This window comes from Cydia amplana, chromosome 4 (genome assembly GCF_948474715.1).
Source record: "Cydia amplana chromosome 4, ilCydAmpl1.1, whole genome shotgun sequence".
Lineage (NCBI taxonomy): Eukaryota > Metazoa > Arthropoda > Insecta > Lepidoptera > Tortricidae > Cydia > Cydia amplana.
Genome location: NC_086072.1, coordinates 10,082,655 through 10,100,321, shown reverse-complemented (window position 1 = coordinate 10,100,321; position 17,667 = coordinate 10,082,655). Strand labels below are relative to the sequence as shown.

Genomic DNA, 17,667 nt, shown 5'->3' with positions numbered 1-17,667 from the left:
GGGTGCGGGGGACGAGGTGAGCGAGTCCCGTGCGGTGATTGGTCCGTTAAAAGACACGGACGTCACACAAAGACACTTTTACTTGAAAATGGAGTAAAACTACCGTATATTTGTGGCAGAGGGGGTAGCGCTACTATGCTCAGTCTGGAGGATGTCTTGTCTGTGGGTTCACTACATGGCAACTACGGTTCGCTGGGTGGCGGGGAGTCTTCGCCTGCTTCCTCTACGCAGCGCATCTTGCCGAGCAGGCGGTCGTTTTCCTCCTTCAACGCAACTATAGTTTCTTCTCTTTCCTGCCGAATAAAAAAAAATGTCAGCCGACAAGTCTCAATAATTGTAATAGCTGAAATAGTACTAGAGTAATAAATCTCTCGCCTGATATTGACGTCACCAAGGGCGTCACCAATCGATAGACTAGAGTGGGTAGTTGATAACATAGGCCATACGGAGGGGAGAAGGTGCATACATTGGGCTGCTCCCCTGGCGATGCCCATGACTCTAGCTGCTCCGTTATCTCAGCTGAAATCCTCAGTTGATGCAAAAATGTTTTCCAATACTATCGCACATTTTCTTATTGTTAAATTAACATACTTCACCTACCTACCTCAGTTTCTGCTAGAATTTTACGTCTTCGTTCTTGGCACTCGTAACGGCGGACAGAAGTCCCATATAAAACCTACTCTGCCACCTCTCAAACTACTTCCTCGGTTTTATTTTATGCTATGCTCGCTAACATGTTTCACCGTATCTACTACGAGCATTGACGGATACATTACCACACTGACTAACCAAGGAATTTGACCTTCTTACCTAAAATAAGGACGCTGAGCACGAAGTGTTTAGTACGTTGACGCTGTTCCTATATCTATGGCACGTGCGTAATCTAATCATATTGCTGTCCCGCCCATGTGCTGGCGGTTAATGACAATGTGCGAGCGGGCAAGCCATGTGCATGCGATAGAGATAGAAAATGGGCCAATGTACGAAATTTTTCGTGCTTATGTCCATACTTTACATTGTGACAAAAATTATGCTCACATCAATTTTCTGCTTGAATTTCTCATCCAACTTCTCCCTGTCCTCTGTGACATGTTTCAACTTGGCGCGAGCGATGGTGGGCGGGATGTAGCGCGCCGACAATCCCAAGATCGACTCCATTTGGAAACACCGTGACCGCGTTGATTTCAGCTCCGTCCGTAGATTATTGATCTCGGATAGAAGGGTACAATTCTCCTGTGGGTATGGAAAAGATAAGATTCTTATATCTGTATCCCAAAAACTATTCTTCTCCCTCGATTCCTCGTGACTGAGGGTCGCGGCCACATGAGGTCCAGTAACTATATCCGGGCAATTTCATTTTAACTTGTACTTTAAAGCGCGACTTAAGTCGTGTTTCAGTAACATCTAACCGTCACATTCCTGACAAAATGTATGGGATTTGACATTGACCGTCAGTTTTGTGACGATTGCTAACTAGCCGTTAATGGTACACAGTTAAGTGAAACTGCCCATCCGAGCTTATTTTTTTGACAGCCTGCTTTAAGTTACTCATGGACCTTATGGTTCGCTGGCAACATTCATTTTTTATCTGGAATGCATCTAATCTACAGGCCTCGGAGTTTTTTTAGCACGGTAAGACTAAGGAGAGCTATGGAGTCTTTGTTAACATTAAAATTAAGTTCATACTCATACTCATCCTCATTAATTAAGTACAAGTAAATTATGTACAGCTCTAGACCTAATAAATATCAGCGATCATCACAATAACGAAATACGTAACTATATATTCATGACATAATGTGACATCTGATTTACTCATACACATATTTAGAACTTTCACACACAGTGCAGTATATAACTGCTTGATCGGTATTATACTCTAACTCTTCATAGGGTTCTATCCAGCGCTGTATAAACGAAGAACGTTGGCGAGATTTTGTATTGTGTAGAATGCTGTTGACATGCTTTAATATAAAAGTGTGTCTTAATTGCGTGAGATGTACGTCACAAGACACACACATTACTACACATTTTTCGTGATCGTATATAAGATCTTTGTACGGTTCAATCCAGTGCAAAATTTCAGATATTTGTGGATCCGTCATAATGAAATCAGCAATTTATTCCGAAATTTGCCTTAAATGAATATATTGAAGTAACAAATCATACGTCTTAATATGTTGATACATGACATATGATGTCATTAAGTGCATTATCTAAAGCGGCCAGTGACAACGTATAGTTCCTTATCTTAACAGTAATTATAGTATGTAGGTACGTTAAGTACTTAAATAAAATATTGGAGCGATGACACTGCAATATGGGTAATATAATAATATTAACATACACATATACATATTATTACTTTTTTATAATATAACATTTAATTAAATATATGTAAACAGAATTAATTACATATAAGTAGTCTAAGTATTTATAAAACGATTCGGACGAACTTAATTAATGAGGATGAGTATGAGTATGAATTTAATTTTAATGTTAACAAAGACTCCATAGCTCTCCTTAGTCTTACCGTGCTAAAAATACTCCGAGGCCTGCTAATCTACCTTATGTCCACCCAACTAGTTTCCTTATTTAGTTCCTAAGGAGACACGTTAGGAAACGCCCATAGGCACTTATTAGGCACAGAGTTACTGTTAAAACGCTTGAGCTTCTTCTATAAGTAGGTGCATTTATTAAAAATTGATTGCCCGCATTGTCCATAATCTAGTTATCCCTTAAATCCTTTGAACGCCACGACTAACGTGTGCGCGCGTCATCGTGAACCTTGACGGAATACACGAAGGTTGATGTTGGGCGGCCAAAGGGTTAAAGCCAGGCCAGGCGTTACGTTAAATACTTATAATTCTATGGATATCGTTCTTGGTGAGCTGCTGCCTGTAGCCGGCCACCTGCTTCCCCAAGCGGTCTCGTTGCCGGTTGAACTGGCTTTATATCGTTACTGACTTTAGTTCAAATGTCCTTACGTCGGAACACGAAGGTTGATATTGGGCGGTCAAAGGGTTAAAACCAGTCCAGGCGTTAGGTTAAATAGTTACGTCCATAATCCTATTGATATCGCTCTTGGAGCCCCCCATCGCCTTGGCGAGCTGCTGCCTGTAGCCGGCCACCTGTTTCTCGAGGTGTTCCCGTTGCCGGTTAAACTCGCGAATGGCTTTATATCGTTACTGACTTTAGTTCAAATGTCCTTACGTCGGAATACACGAAGGTTGATATTGGGCGGTCAAAGGGTTAAAACCCAGGCCAGGCGTTAGGTTAAATACTTACGTCCATAATCCTATTGATATCGCTCTTGGAGCTCCCCATCGCCTTGGCGAGCTGCTGCCTGTAGCCGGCCACCTGTTTCTCGAGGTGTTCCCGTTGCCGGTTAAACTCGCGGATGGCTTCATGTCGTTACTGACTTTAGTTCAAATGTCCTTACTTCGGAACACGAAGGTTGATATTGGGCGGGGTTAAAACCAGGCCAAGCGTTAGGTTAAATACTTACGTCCATAATCCTATTGATATCGCTCTTGGAGCCCCCCATCGCCTTGGTGAGCTGCTGCCTGTAGCCGGCCACCTGTTTCTCGAGGTGTTCCCGTTGCCGGTTAAACTCGCGAATGGCTTTATATCGTTACTGGCTTTAGTTCAAATGTCCTTACGTCGGAACACGAAGGTTGACATTGGGCGGTCAAAGGGTTACAACCAGGCCAAGCGTTAGGTTAAATACTTACGTCCATAATCCTATTGATATCGCTCTTGGAGCCCCCCATCGCCTTGGTGAGCTGCTGCCTGTAGCCGGCCACCTGTTTCTCGAGGTGTTCCCGTTGCCGGTTAAACTCGCGAATGGCTTTATATCGTTACTGGCTTTAGTTCAAATGTCCTTACGTCGGAACACGAAGGTTGACATTGGGCGGTCAAAGGGTTACAACCAGGCCAAGCGTTAGGTTAAATACTTACGTCCATAATCCTATTGATATCGCTCTTAGAGCCCCCCATCGCCATGGCGAGCTGCTGCCTGTAGGCGGCCACCTGTTTCTCGAGGTGTTCCCGTTGCCGGTTAAACTCGCGAATGGCTTTATATCGTTACTGACTTTAGTTCAAATGTCCTTACGTCGGAATACACGAAGGTTGATATTGGGCGGTCAAAGGGTTACAACCAGGCCAGGCGTTAGGTTAAATACTTACGTCCATAATCCTATTGATATCGCTCTTAGAGCCCCCCATCGCCTTGGCGAGCTGCTGCCTGTAGCCGGCCACCTGTTTCTCGAGGTGTTCCCGTTGCCGGTTAAACTCGCGAATGGCTTTATATCGTTACTGACTTTAGTTCAAATGTCCTTACGTCGGAATACACGAAGGTTGATATTGGGCGGTCAAAGGGTAACAACCAGGCCAGGCGTTAGGTTAAATACTTACGTCCATAATCCTATTGATATCGCTCTTAGAGCCCCCCATCGCCTTGGCGAGCTGCTGCCTGTAGCCGGCCACCTGTTTCTCCAGGTGTTCCCGTTGCCGGTTAAACTCGCGGATAGCTTCGTTCTCCGCCACACGGCTGCGCACGAAATCTATGTCTTCCACGTATTTGTGGAATAATGCCTGGATAGGTGTTGAATTAAATTGTTATTACTTAAAGAAAAGTAGGTAGGTACAACAATATTGTAGATAAAATGAAATTTCTGTAAATATAAATTTACTGTAAAATTAAATCGAGTTAATATTACTATTGTTGTAATGTAATCATAATCATGTTTGCCAAACGAGTGCTCACAAAACTTAGCGTGTCCAGCCAAGTTCAAAGAAAAAGGAACTGGCGACGCAGCAACCGTGTGTAATTACACGAACCATTTCGAGCTATGTGGACTTACCTTGACGTTTATCTTTAGTTTATTCGGATCCTGGAAGTTCGCCGTCATATTGTGAAGATCAATTTTAATCTTCTTCAACGTATTTTTCAGTTGTAGATTCATGTCGGCTTGGTTCATGAAATCTTTTTTTGCCGAAATTAACTGCTCATTTAGCCGAGCGATCTTGAGCTCTAAAACGAAATATGAATAAATATCCGTCTTTCTGACTTATGTCATAGAGAAAAAAATACATAGAGTGCTCACTCCATACATCAGTTCAGACTATTAATTTCAGTGTCTACATCTAGCATCGAGTAGCGGAACTATCAGTACTGATACTTGACATTAGATGTAGCACCGACCGGAAAGTCTTATCTCAACAGCATAAGACTTTCCGGTCGGGGCTACGTCTATTGTCAAGTAGCAGTACTGATAGTTCCGCTACTCGATGCTAGATGCTAATAGTCTTTTTGGTACTAAAACTGATGTATGGAGTGAGCACTCTATATATTATTTCTCTATGCTTATGTACAATGAGTAGGTAGGTAGGTAAACCTGTAAGTTATTTTTTAAAGTGCAAGCTCATTATAGGTCTTTCTATTATGTGTAGGAACGCGAGTGCATTTTTTTAAATGTAAACTGTGAATTTAGGTCGCTTGCATGTGTGTGATAAAATTAAAGACTCGTATTATAATTTTTTGACCCCGCCAATAAAACTTTCACGAACCACAGGTTCCTGCGTTTTAAATTGTTATTGTTTCATGTTCTTGGCTCTGTTTACATAATAATGTCAATCTGGCTGGGCTTCATACAGCCGTCTCATTCTATCATTGAGTCTGGCTTTGACCATCAATTCCATCATGTAAACACATCCTTAGAACAAATGAGAAGTACTAAGCCATTGTATATTTAATTTTAGCGTTACTTAATTTATATACTGATATACTTGAACTTTCGTCTATTGATGACTTAAGTTTAACGAGGACAAGGCAGTGTTCCCGTCAAGGGCAAATCATTACTTACATAAACATAGGTGCTCATGAAACAATCTATGAGTCTACAAAACTAAAGATGTAAATGAGACTAAAATAAGATTTAAAAAAACAAACGACACCGATTGCAGAGATGACAAATTACCGTACTCGCGACTATTAGTACTTCGGTGCAAGAATTATTAAACTAGTGTGATATAACATGATGCCATTCCATGACGTACGTGACTGGTGAAAAAAATTACAACTGGACGTTTTTAACAAATGGGTCTTTACCACGGAACGATCTTTTCTTAAGCAGGGTCTCTAGTGACACTTCCAGCTCTAGAATACGCATTTTATGCTCTATGATTGTGCGATCTAACGGCTCGATCTGTTACAAAGCAAGTCAATTAAAAGGGGTTAAAAACAAAACACATAAGGGCGTCTCTAAAACCACATACAACTTCTTTGGCTGATCTAAACAAATGCACAGCGCGAGTTAGGATATTGAGAGGAGCGAGGTGCACTTCTGTTTCCCACGGGTAACGGAAAACCGTAAAAATAGCAAATAATCAAACAAAACCTCGACGAAAAAAAATGTTGCGAACTGCTGGTTAAGTGGAAGAGGCGCCCTCTGAAGTGAGCAATAGGCAGTTTATAACCCCATTAGCAGCTGTAACTTTTTTCATATCGTGTACGAGGTCAGCCCTCTATACGACTACGAAATAACATCGAAACCAATTCGCAGTCATACCAAGTTCATGTTTTATATTTAATAGCTTGAGCTCTTCATTTTCCATATCATCTATTTGAATTTTCAACTCGGCTACCTCTCTTTCTTTAGGTTCAATCTATGTTTAAAATATCCCGTTAATTTAATTTTAAATATATATAATACATCAATACTGACAATACTTAGTCAACAATAATGAACAAACCTGATTTTTCAACTCGGTAATCTTGAAATTCAAAACGAACTTGTATTTCTCCAATTCCTGCTTCTTACGTTTCAGTTCATATATACGTTTTTCTTTATCCTGAATGGTTCCATCCCTTTCTTGTATCTCTTTTTTCAAATCCGCCACATCCCGCTCTAAGTTTGATATTACCTTTTGAAACTGTATGTGTTCCACTGTGAAAGATAACATGATGTTACAACTTGTCATTATGAATCAGCAACCAAAACCTGTTGCGTAGTTACATACTCTCGCTACGCTCGTGGTTCAATTTAGGAATCTTTCGCTTGTTCGGGAATCAATATTAGCACGAGAGGTTAAACAACAACTTTTCCCCCTTGTAAAGCAATTAACTACTAATAATTTGACAGTTACATTTGAGCTGCGCCACTTGAACTTTAAACTCCTCGATTTCCTTATGCGCGGCAATCATTTTCTTCTTCATAAGACCGGTCTCTCCCTTAAGTCTGACATTTGCATCCTTTTCTTCTTTCAGCTGCACTTCGTACGAAGTTCTAATTTCTATTATTTCGCGATCTGCGTCTTCTTCGATGGACGATTTGATAGTTTCATGTTCTCGTTTCTCTAAATCGGCTTGTTCTTGTAACTAAAACGTATATTAAAACACACAGATCACCCTCAATTACAAGATGTAGTTTAAAATACGACTCACTGTCACCACACACAGGCGTGAGTGGCATTTTGCACGTGGCTCAGGATTAAAAAGTAAAATGGAACCTTTGTGTGGTGACCTCGCGTTCTTCGTACCAACATGCTTCATACATAACAAGAAATATATTATAAAATATATTTAAAATGCGTCAAGCCGTGTCGGCTTGGAGAAGTTTATTAAAGGAAAATTAAAATGCTCGTTCAATATTTACCTTCCTTTGACAATCGGGTGGTTAAGTATCTTCTGTTATTATATGACATCATTAAATGCATTATGACATAATTTCACCTTGAATGCCGGCAAATGACTAACAAGTAACAAGCTAAATAAACATTTGTGTAATGTAACCTCCAATAGCAGGATCTCCTTTTCCTCTAACTTGGCCTCGAACATGTTGTTCATCTCCCGCAGGGCTTTCCGTTTGCTCTCGGCGAGGGCTTCCAGCCGCTGCTCATAGTCTTTACGCATCCGAGCTGTTTTATCTTCCAAACTCTAAACATTTAAGAAAGAATTTAATTTAACTTCAGCTCTCAGTTTTCTCAGCTCTTTTTAACAGTTCATACATACGAATGTTTAGAGTTCCTCCACTTACTTACCTGGTATCTGTCGTATTCGCCAATAAGCCTAATATTGAAGTCCGCTTCTAATGCTTGCAGAGTTCTCTCGTGTCCCGAACGCAGTTTTGCAATATCTTGCTGAATCATGCCGATTTCATGGCTATGTTCGTTCTCCATTGTCTGTCAAAGTTACGACCGCAAATTAAGTAAACTTGATCTCTATTTATAGTAAAACAATAAATGAACGAGTTGACATTATCAGGTAATGATTATTAATCGTTAATTACCTCATTCTTTTCCTTGAGTTCGTCTATGGCCGCGCAGTAGCCTTCGTGTACCTCTTTCAATTTTTCTGCTTGCGTTGCTTCAGCTTGGCGAAGTTGGTACGAGTGTTCGGTTTCTAACTCGCTCATTCTTGTACTAAGTAGCTGCAATATATATATTTTTTGTAGGGACAGAACCCAGTGCCGTTTTTAAAACCAAATTAAACCTAGGGCGCTAGCCGATTTTGGGTCTCTATTACCCCTCTAAGTCTAAATTACCCCATAATCTAAACCTACCCAACTACAAGCATGATGAGTGGTGGCAACTTATTACTGGTAGGTATGTAATAAGCACTTAACCATTAATCAGTGTTAAAAACTTTATAATCATAAATAATATAAATATCATCAGATCATTCTGCTAGCTGTTTATAATTACCACCTCACTACGTCTTTCCAGTAGTCCTAGAGTGAGTGAGAGATGTCCCTACATTTCATTGTACATTAAATTTTTGGTTTATACTTACATTGATGCTATTAATTTTCTCCTTCAAATCTTTCTTGCTAATCAAAATCTCCTTAGAGTAAGCGAAATCCTTATCCAAAGCAATTGCTCTTCCTTCAGCATTCGTCAATCGCCATATGCAAATAGAGGCATCTTCGGCCACGGATATCAGCGTTTGATCATCATAGGCGAGAGCTATACAAGTCACTTTCTTGTTGTGCATATGGAACTCATTATAAATAGCTTTATCCAACAGTGGTAGATTTACTGACGTCACCCCTCCCTCTCCGCCAGTTATGAACAGCATCATGTCAGAGCGAGACAATAATATAGTGTCGAGTGGGCAGCCAAGCAATGGCAGGTTCCTTCGGATGGTATTAGAGCCAATTTCTTTGATTTCCCCGTCACTGCCTACAGCATACGTTATTTTTCCGTGGCTGCAAAGAAAACAGATTCATGCGTCTTATCGGTATCAAATGTAATCAGCTTTACGGGTTGAAAGCTACTCTTTTATTCCTTTTTTTTCTTTGTGGCTCGTCTTTAATTTTTGCCTTAATGGACCCTTCTGAATATTTTTGAATAATTTAACAATTCTTCTTGTACCTGTTAACGGCACACGAAGCGAACTGGTTGGTCTTCAATATAACTTCACCGACCCGCTGCCCTGTAGACATGCTCCACTCGTACACGGCGCCCTCGTTGCCGCAGGACACCAACCATAGGTCGTTAGCGGACCATGTAAGAGATGTAATCTAATGGATAATATTTTTGCAAAAATGTATTAATTAGAAATTAGATTCACTTTAAAAGTCAAGTTCACCATCCAAATACTTATAGAGCCATAGTGGGCATTAAATGTAAAACTAATAGGTATGTCGTTTTTGGAAAGCCACGCTACCCACGGAAATGACGGAAAGTATAAAACCTTCGATTCATAATTAGTTGACGTAGCGTAGTAGGCGAACAAGCCACATGGGACTAAAATCGGCTGATGATGCCTGCCGCTTGCCTAGTGAATTGCAGGGTGTGGCCCATGCCTTGATTGCTGATACGTCGTACCCGATAGCATTTCCCGCTATGTACGAACTATGTGTCGTGATTAGAGCTGCATAGAATCAATAGAATCATATGAAAGGATCGGCTAAAAACAGCTTAGAATCGCAACTTATGGACAATTAGTATATCATAATACCTAATAAAAACAAAAGTAAACTCTTACAATTCCATTATGCCCCTTTAGATTGTACACATTGTTAAACGAAACGGACGAAAACACTTGTATGACTTGTGCGTTGACAGCGGCGAAGAGATGTCCGTTAGTACTAAACTTGGCGCGTTTGCAATTTCTTATTGGAAACTCTCTCATCACTTCGAAATCGTCGATCAATACCACCATGAATCGCAATTTGTCTGAGAAACCTATTACAGCAAAAAGACCTGCAAAATAAACACAATTCTAAATTATATCATTCAGAAACGTTGGGACTGCATGCAATAGAAGGATTAAGTACCTACTCGACTTGATATGTCTAATTTTTCATTTTGTTTCAATAATGTTTTTTAATTTTGTTCGGATACATTACCAGTGGGATGGAGAGACACGCATGAAATCTCCTCTTGATACAACTTAATCATTTCAATATCGTCAGTCAAGTAGTTCCAAATCCGAATGCTCTTGTCCTGTTCGCCTGCTGTGATGAAGATGGGCTTCCAGGCGCACATGGACAGTGAGTTGATAGGTCCGTAGTGCATCGCGGGGCCTAGCTCGTTGAATGGAATTTCTGGGTTCTAGGGACAGCAGGCAATAACGATATCGGATGATAAATGCAACATTCGGAAAAAGGGATTCCCGACCGATGATTAGAGGTTATATTAAGGCAGTGTGTTTAGATCCCACGAACGTGTCGGCACGGTTATCAAATTTTGAATAAATTTAGGTACCTAAATTTATCAATAACAAAGAAAAAAAATCCTCAATATTCTATTGTCATTATATTTATTTAGTAGACATTAAAATGATTAAAATGTTCTTAAAATTACCTAGAATTTAAATTCTTTAAGATTTTAAGTCTCAACTACCTCAAAATCACTAAGAGTAGCGATCTACTTGCTACGTCAGCGTCATCCGCAGTAGCCCTGAGGTGACTAGCTTTTTAGATGGAACGAAACAAATATTTTATTCAAATTGAATGTAACCTGCACATATAAAACATTAAATTTAATATGTAATGTTCGACTAACCTGCAACATATGCTGTCCAAATAGCTTGACATAATACAGTTGTTTTCGAAGTGTTGTTATAAGCAGAGTTTCTTGATTGGGATCTACAGCGATATGCTGTACGGCGTCGAGGTGAGACCAAATCGGATAATCCCGAGTGTGTCTTCATGGTAAAAAAGAAACACAAGATACAAGAAGTTACATCGTCAGCATCATACAGATAGTGACATTAGTGATAGCCAAAGTGGCCAATTAAATCGAATAATTATATATATCCTTATTGCTCTTTGATGATGACTGTAAAACAATAAAATGTAACCCTGAGCAACTGAGACTATTTATTTATTCAACAATAAATTATAAAGTATTACAGCTAGGCGCCCATGCGCTGTAAAATTAACAGGAGGCAAGTAATTAAATGAATTATGCTATGTCAAAGTGACGTAATAACTTGACATGACATAGAACCAGCATGTCCTCAGGATTCCATAAAACCTCTGTAGCGCACGCTACGAAAGGTATGAGAGCCGCGTGCATCCGTAGCAGACGCGTGCGCCGCTGTGTGAATTTGTGAAAACTAGTGTAGATATTTATTTAGCTACCTACTAAGTAGGTACTTATATTATACTGTGTACGGATTAATAAGGCCCTACTGTAGTACTAATAATATGTAACGTACTTATAACACTTCCTCGAAATCCTATATACATTTCGCTTCCTCCAGTGATGAGGCGATTCCTTTTCGAACATGTGCACGTATCCTTGTCCACAACCGAAGACAAAACCTGTTAATCATCATACAACTGTTTTATTTATTTCATAATGGTCTACTGTTCACGCGAAAGGCCAAACGTGGCTTTCCGTGAAGGGTCCATATGCTTTATCTGCAATAAGGACCATTATACCAGAATTTCTTTTGAAATTTCAGATGGGAAAAAACGTCCTTATTGCACTTGAAGTATAAGGACCCTTCTGTAAGGAAAGGCACAAATTAGCATATGCTGACTGGAAAAGGTGCGATTGCCAGTAGTTTGATAGGCTTAAACGTTAAACGTTAGTGCACGATTAAAAAGTGCGTGTATTAAATCTCATTTAGGTATGTACAGACAGTGAAGAAATTTGATTTCTGTTCCACTTCGTACCTTCGTCACTGCGACAATCAATATAAAAGCCGCTAGAGATCTGATTTTAGTGTCACTGTGACCACTTGACATGGTACGAAGGGGCACAGAAATCAAATTCCTGAATCATGTTTGCATATGTGACAAACATTTTTCGTGTAATATCTGCAATCTAGTTTTTTTAGCCAACAATAAACCATTTTACTTTAAAATTGGTTTCGGAAAAGCAATATGTCAGAATTATTACCTTTAGGAAAATTTACGAAATTGGTGACTGGATAAATCTCTCTGTCAGTGTCTATCGAAGGATCGCTCTCCGCTTTACTTTGGTTGTCTTTGCTCGTTGTACTGGTCTTATCGCCACCTTCTTCCGCTGCCCTAAAAATAAAAATAAATGAAAAATGTATATTTCAAATGAATATTCACGTGGGTACAGTTTTTACTGACCTCCACTCCACACTAGGCAATGCCTGTCCTGTGGAGGACACTGACAGTTTTGAATAAACATAATACATAGCTATTATAGACTGGCACTTTTTATGATATAGGATGCAAAAAAACAGAAGGATCGCCTGATGGTAAGCGACCGTCGTCCATAGACACGCGCAACACCAGAGGAGTTGTAAGTGCGTTACCGCCTTTAAGATAATATTAGTACGCTCTTTCCTTTTCTTTTTATTACGTTTTCGATCATTACCTACTAATGTATTTAAGTAGGTGTGGTACAGTGTAAATTCTATATATCGACATTCAAGGGGTTTTAGGGATTGAATTAAACGTTATATATCGAGTGACGTTATATAGGGTTTACAATTTTCTAGCGAAAAGCGAAAGTAACTTACTTACCTATATCCTGACTGCTAATATTAGGATTAAATTCACTACCTATTACGCTTAAATACTAGGTTTACCATGGTTAATTACCCTTTCTAGTATACTTTCAAACAAGCCTGTTCAAACACCTGGTGACGTACTATTCTCCGAAAGTTCCTAAATGCTCTAAGTAATTGGCTAGTCTTAAAAAGTAGGGCGCCGTGTGTTGTTGTACCCCAACATGCTTACCTATTAACTGATGCTAATGTTACATTGACCTAGCATCAATAACGTTGAAGGTTGGTATCGCACCAATGTGCGCTAGAAGGAATTGTATGCACCACAAAATACTAACAGAAATATTTGTTATACAAGCAAGCGGCCCGTGTAGAAAGACAGGCTTCAAACGGACGTATGTGTTTTTCTCTTAAGGATGAGCAATTGATTATTGAGCTGTCTCAAAAGTTAAGGGTTATTCATCTATTCATTCGCCGGACACTTTATGCTACCTTGCTGCTTAGGGGGACATAGAAACAACATATACCTTTCTCTGTCCCTCTCATCAGAAAGTGTATCTGTACTAACTCTGTCTTAACTTTCTTCAACGACATCTCAGTGACATCTAGGGCGTTAAACACGCAGTTCTGCCGCAGTTTTCCGTTCTCGACCATCATGATGACGAAGTTGTCGGGTACTTACTCCGTCTTAACTTTCTTCAACGACATCTCATCAGTGACATCTAGGGCGTTGAAGACGTAGTTCTGCCGCGGCTCTCCGTTCTCGACCATCATGATGACGCAGTTGTCGGGTACTTACTCTGCCTCAACTTTCTTCAACGACATCTCAGTGACATCTAGGGCGTTAAAGACGCAGTTCTGCCGCAGTTTTCCGTTCTCGACCATCATGATGACGCCGTTGTCGGGTACTTACTCAGCCTCAACTTTCTTCAACGACATCTCAGTGACATCTAGGGCGTTAAACACGCAGTTCTGCTGCAGTTCTCCGTTCTCCACCATCATGATGACGCCGTTGTCGGGTACTTACTCTGCCTCAACTTTCTTCAACGACATCTCAGTGACATCTAGGGCGTTAAACACGCAGTTCTGCCGCAGCTCTCCGTTCTCGACCATCATGATGACGCAGTTGTCGGGTACTTAATCTGCCTCAACTTTCTTCAACGACATCTCAGTGACATCTAGGGCGTTAAAGACGCAGTTCTGCCGCAGTTTTCCGTTCTCGACCATCATGATGACGCAGTTGTCGGGTACTTACTCTGCCTCAACTTTCTTCAACGACATCTCAGTGACATCTAGGGCGTTAAACACGCAGTTCTGCTGCAGTTCTCCGTTCTCCACCATCATGATGACGCCGTTGTCGGGTACTTACTCAGCCTCAACTTTCTTCAACGACATCTCAATGACATCTAGGGCGTTAAACACGCAGTTCTGCCGCGGCTCTCCGTTCTCGACCATCATGATGACGCAGTTGTCGGGTACTTACTCAGGCTCAACTTTCTTCAACGACATCTCAGTGACATCTAGGGCGTTAAACACGCAGTTCTGCCGCGGCTCTCCGTTCTCGACCATCATGATGACACAGTTGTCGGGTACTTACTCTGCCTCAACTTTCTTCAACGACATCTCAGTGACATCTAGGGCGTTAAAGACGCAGTTCTGCCGCAGTTCTCCGTTCTCGACCATCATGATGACGCAGTTGTCGGGTACTTACTCTGCCTCAACTTTCTCCAACGACATCTCAGTGACATCTATGGCGTTAAACACGCAGTTCTGCCGCAGCTCTCCGTTCTCGACCATCATGATGACGCAGTTGTCGGGTACTTACTCTGCCTCAACTTTCTTCAACGACATCTCAGTGACATCTAGGGCGTTAAAGACGCAGTTCTGCCGCAGTTCTCCGTTCTCGACCATCATGATGACGCCGTTGTCGGTGCCGAACATGATGCGGTCCGGCGTCAACCACATGCAGGTCGTGATGTTGATCTACATGCACAAGGGACGAGTTACTAATTATAAGATAACTAAAGTTCTTGAAATGTTGCTCGAAGAAAAGGTGTCAAATTTAGCTCGGTTTCCAATTTCCATAATATTTTGTGAATCGAAAATCACTTTAGAGGCATATCTCCTTCCGTCACCATCATCATGGACCATGTTACAAAAATTCCAATACCGAATGTGTCTACTTTGCTTCCCACCCCACTGAGTAATTGTGCTCCTAGAGTTTTTTTACATATGAAAACTATATCACGACTTTAACAACATGTTACAACACTAACAACATGATGATAGTATTAGTGATGATATCCTTTAAATTGTTTTAAGTATATACATACCTTATAATAATTTTAAAATTTAAATTAAATTTCGTAATTTGGAGCACATTTTACGGTAAAAAAAAGATTTGACAGTTTCACAGCTTCCTCCCAAACGCATGGCCAATTTTCATTCGACTCATGTAAATTTTGCGCACAATACACGCCCAGCGTACCTATTCAATGTGATAACCCACCACCTAGCAGCCTGTGAATTGAAAATACCCCAAAAAGTGAGCAATATAATACTGCCTTTATGACACTGCAATTATCACGCTGTTATCGATGCCTTACACATACCTACAGTCGTGAAGTGGACCTAGACGTGCGGACACTGATTCAGCAATGACCTTTGCCCAGTTATGAAGACCGCACGTCACGTTCTATATACACCAGGTACAATGGTGCAAGGTCAAAGGTCAATGTTTGACGTAAGAACTTCTTAGTTCGAATTTATTCCAAGAGTGTTTATAGTTACGTGATACAATAAAATAATTACATACTTTGCTTCAGAATTAGATTATTTTACATACATACATACTGACAGAGGGTATAAAAAAATAGTATGTGGATTTGTATAAATGGTACGTTGTTCCAAAGACTTGAAAGCCTGATAGGATGTCGTACCAAAGAATTATACCTCGTAGGATAATTATTAGTATTATTACTCACGTTTTCAGCTTTGCACCATCCCCATTGTCTCCAGACAGTTTCCGCGACATTCATAATACGAAACGTGTATGGTCCAGTGATTACCACTAGCGTCGCATCTGCAGGGTTACATTGTACCTGAGAATTAAACCTGTTTAAAATACTGCACAATCAAATGTCCACTTATGTTAGCGACAAGTAAAAAACCGGCAAACGTAAATGCTTTACTGATACAGTAATAGGAACATTAGGAACAGTGCAGCAGTTATTTAAAGGTACACTAGTCAGGCCGTACTATTTATAATATCATGTATCATTAGGTACTATTTTAATCGACACTTACAGCTTACAAATGAAAAACGACTTACACTTTCGACAGTCCCTTGACCACTTGGGTTTTGCGCTTTTGCGTGGCTCTCCACCTTTCCTTTGTCCCAGTTGTAATAATACAAATACCAATCAGGTTCCCCGGTTATCGCCACAAGGTACTTTGAGTCGAAGGTAAATTGTACACAAGCAAATTCACGCGCAGTCGAATTTTCGAACGGAACCGTCAGTATTTTGCGGCGTTTGCATGTTGTCAAATCATAAATAGTTATAATTGGTTTTTGTCCTTCTTCAGCTATTTCGTTAAGCGCCAGCCATCGCCTGCAATAGATCGTTAAAACCAAGGGAAGGGCCAGTGGTAACAGTTCAAGTGCTAAACTGCGCTGTAGGCTGCCTAGTCGGGATTTACTAGTTTTAGACCTCAGTAATAGATATAAATATATCCCTCAACACTCTTCGGCTACTTTACGGTAGCCTTGTTCAACTTACTACATGATCACGAGTAGGTACTCAGCATAAGTACCTCTATCAAATAATTATAAAGAAGAACCGTTGTAGGGCGTGAGAAGTACCTGCCTAGCTGATAGCACAGAGAACGCATGACACCTGTTTACTTACCTGTTTGGAGCCAAGACTAAAGACTTGATGGGTTTGTGCTTATCTTGAAGTCTAATAAACTTCTGCTTCTTCTGAAGGTGGTTGTATATAACTATGACGCCGCCTGCTGGATATATTATGTCCGACTCGTTCACGTAATGTGCATTGAATCTGTCAAATGATCGCACCAGTTAAACCCGGCTGTAGGTAGTCAGATAGAAGCAACACAGTTGGTACAAGGTGCGTTTTATTGTTAAATTGTCGTCATTACACCAAAACGAAACCGTAACTAATCTCTGTCGACGAAAAACAGAAAATTGCAGCATTTACTTGCAATAACTAATCTACTCACAGGATGTCCGTTCGTAGGCCGTAGAAAAAGCGTGCCGAAATATTCGGTGGTGGTACTGTTGTCGCCATCTCAGATTATATAAACTATTATAAATAATCCCTATGTTATTATTATTACGTATACCGAAAAGCAAATACGTGTGCCATAAACAACTAGAAAATAAGTTGGCAATGTCACACCCCACAAATCAACGTTGTCATGGATACGGAAATTAGGTTAGTGTTACATGAATACTGCATGGAGTTTTTAGGTACCTACGAATATTATCGATCCTTGATCGATCCTGTGGTATAGGTATAAGGAGCATACTTATAAGGCCACCTAGTTCATCTTCTTTCAATATATTGTACTTAAAGTGTCATTCAATAGAACTTGCTAACCATGTAAACAAAAGTTACTATACAGTGCTTCCTGTAACAGGAGCAATAAATTAAACTGTAGGCTGTACTTAGGGTTTGCTCCCGGGAAATACCGGTACCGAAAGT

The 17,667-nt window shown here is 40.4% G+C and overlaps 1 protein-coding gene across 1 annotated transcript; it reads right to left on the bottom strand.

Annotated features, from left to right (window-relative positions):
- Positions 1–165: 165 nt before the first annotated feature.
- LOC134663229 (cilia- and flagella-associated protein 57) lies at positions 166–17,410 on the bottom strand. The gene is made up of 22 exons (XM_063519613.1): positions 17,183–17,410; positions 16,852–17,001; positions 16,275–16,554; positions 15,928–16,044; positions 14,769–14,926; positions 12,361–12,491; positions 11,672–11,777; positions 11,014–11,155; positions 10,356–10,560; positions 9,992–10,209; positions 9,376–9,524; positions 8,795–9,209; positions 8,292–8,432; positions 8,044–8,184; positions 7,796–7,939; positions 7,150–7,381; positions 6,757–6,950; positions 6,113–6,209; positions 4,866–5,035; positions 4,417–4,596; positions 1,039–1,233; positions 166–293 (listed from the first exon to the last, which is right to left on the bottom strand). Exons 1-22 carry the CDS (start codon positions 17,248–17,250, stop codon positions 183–185), a joined length of 3,744 nt encoding a protein of 1,247 aa, XP_063375683.1. The 5' UTR covers positions 17,251–17,410; the 3' UTR covers positions 166–182.
- Positions 17,411–17,667: the final 257 nt, after the last annotated feature.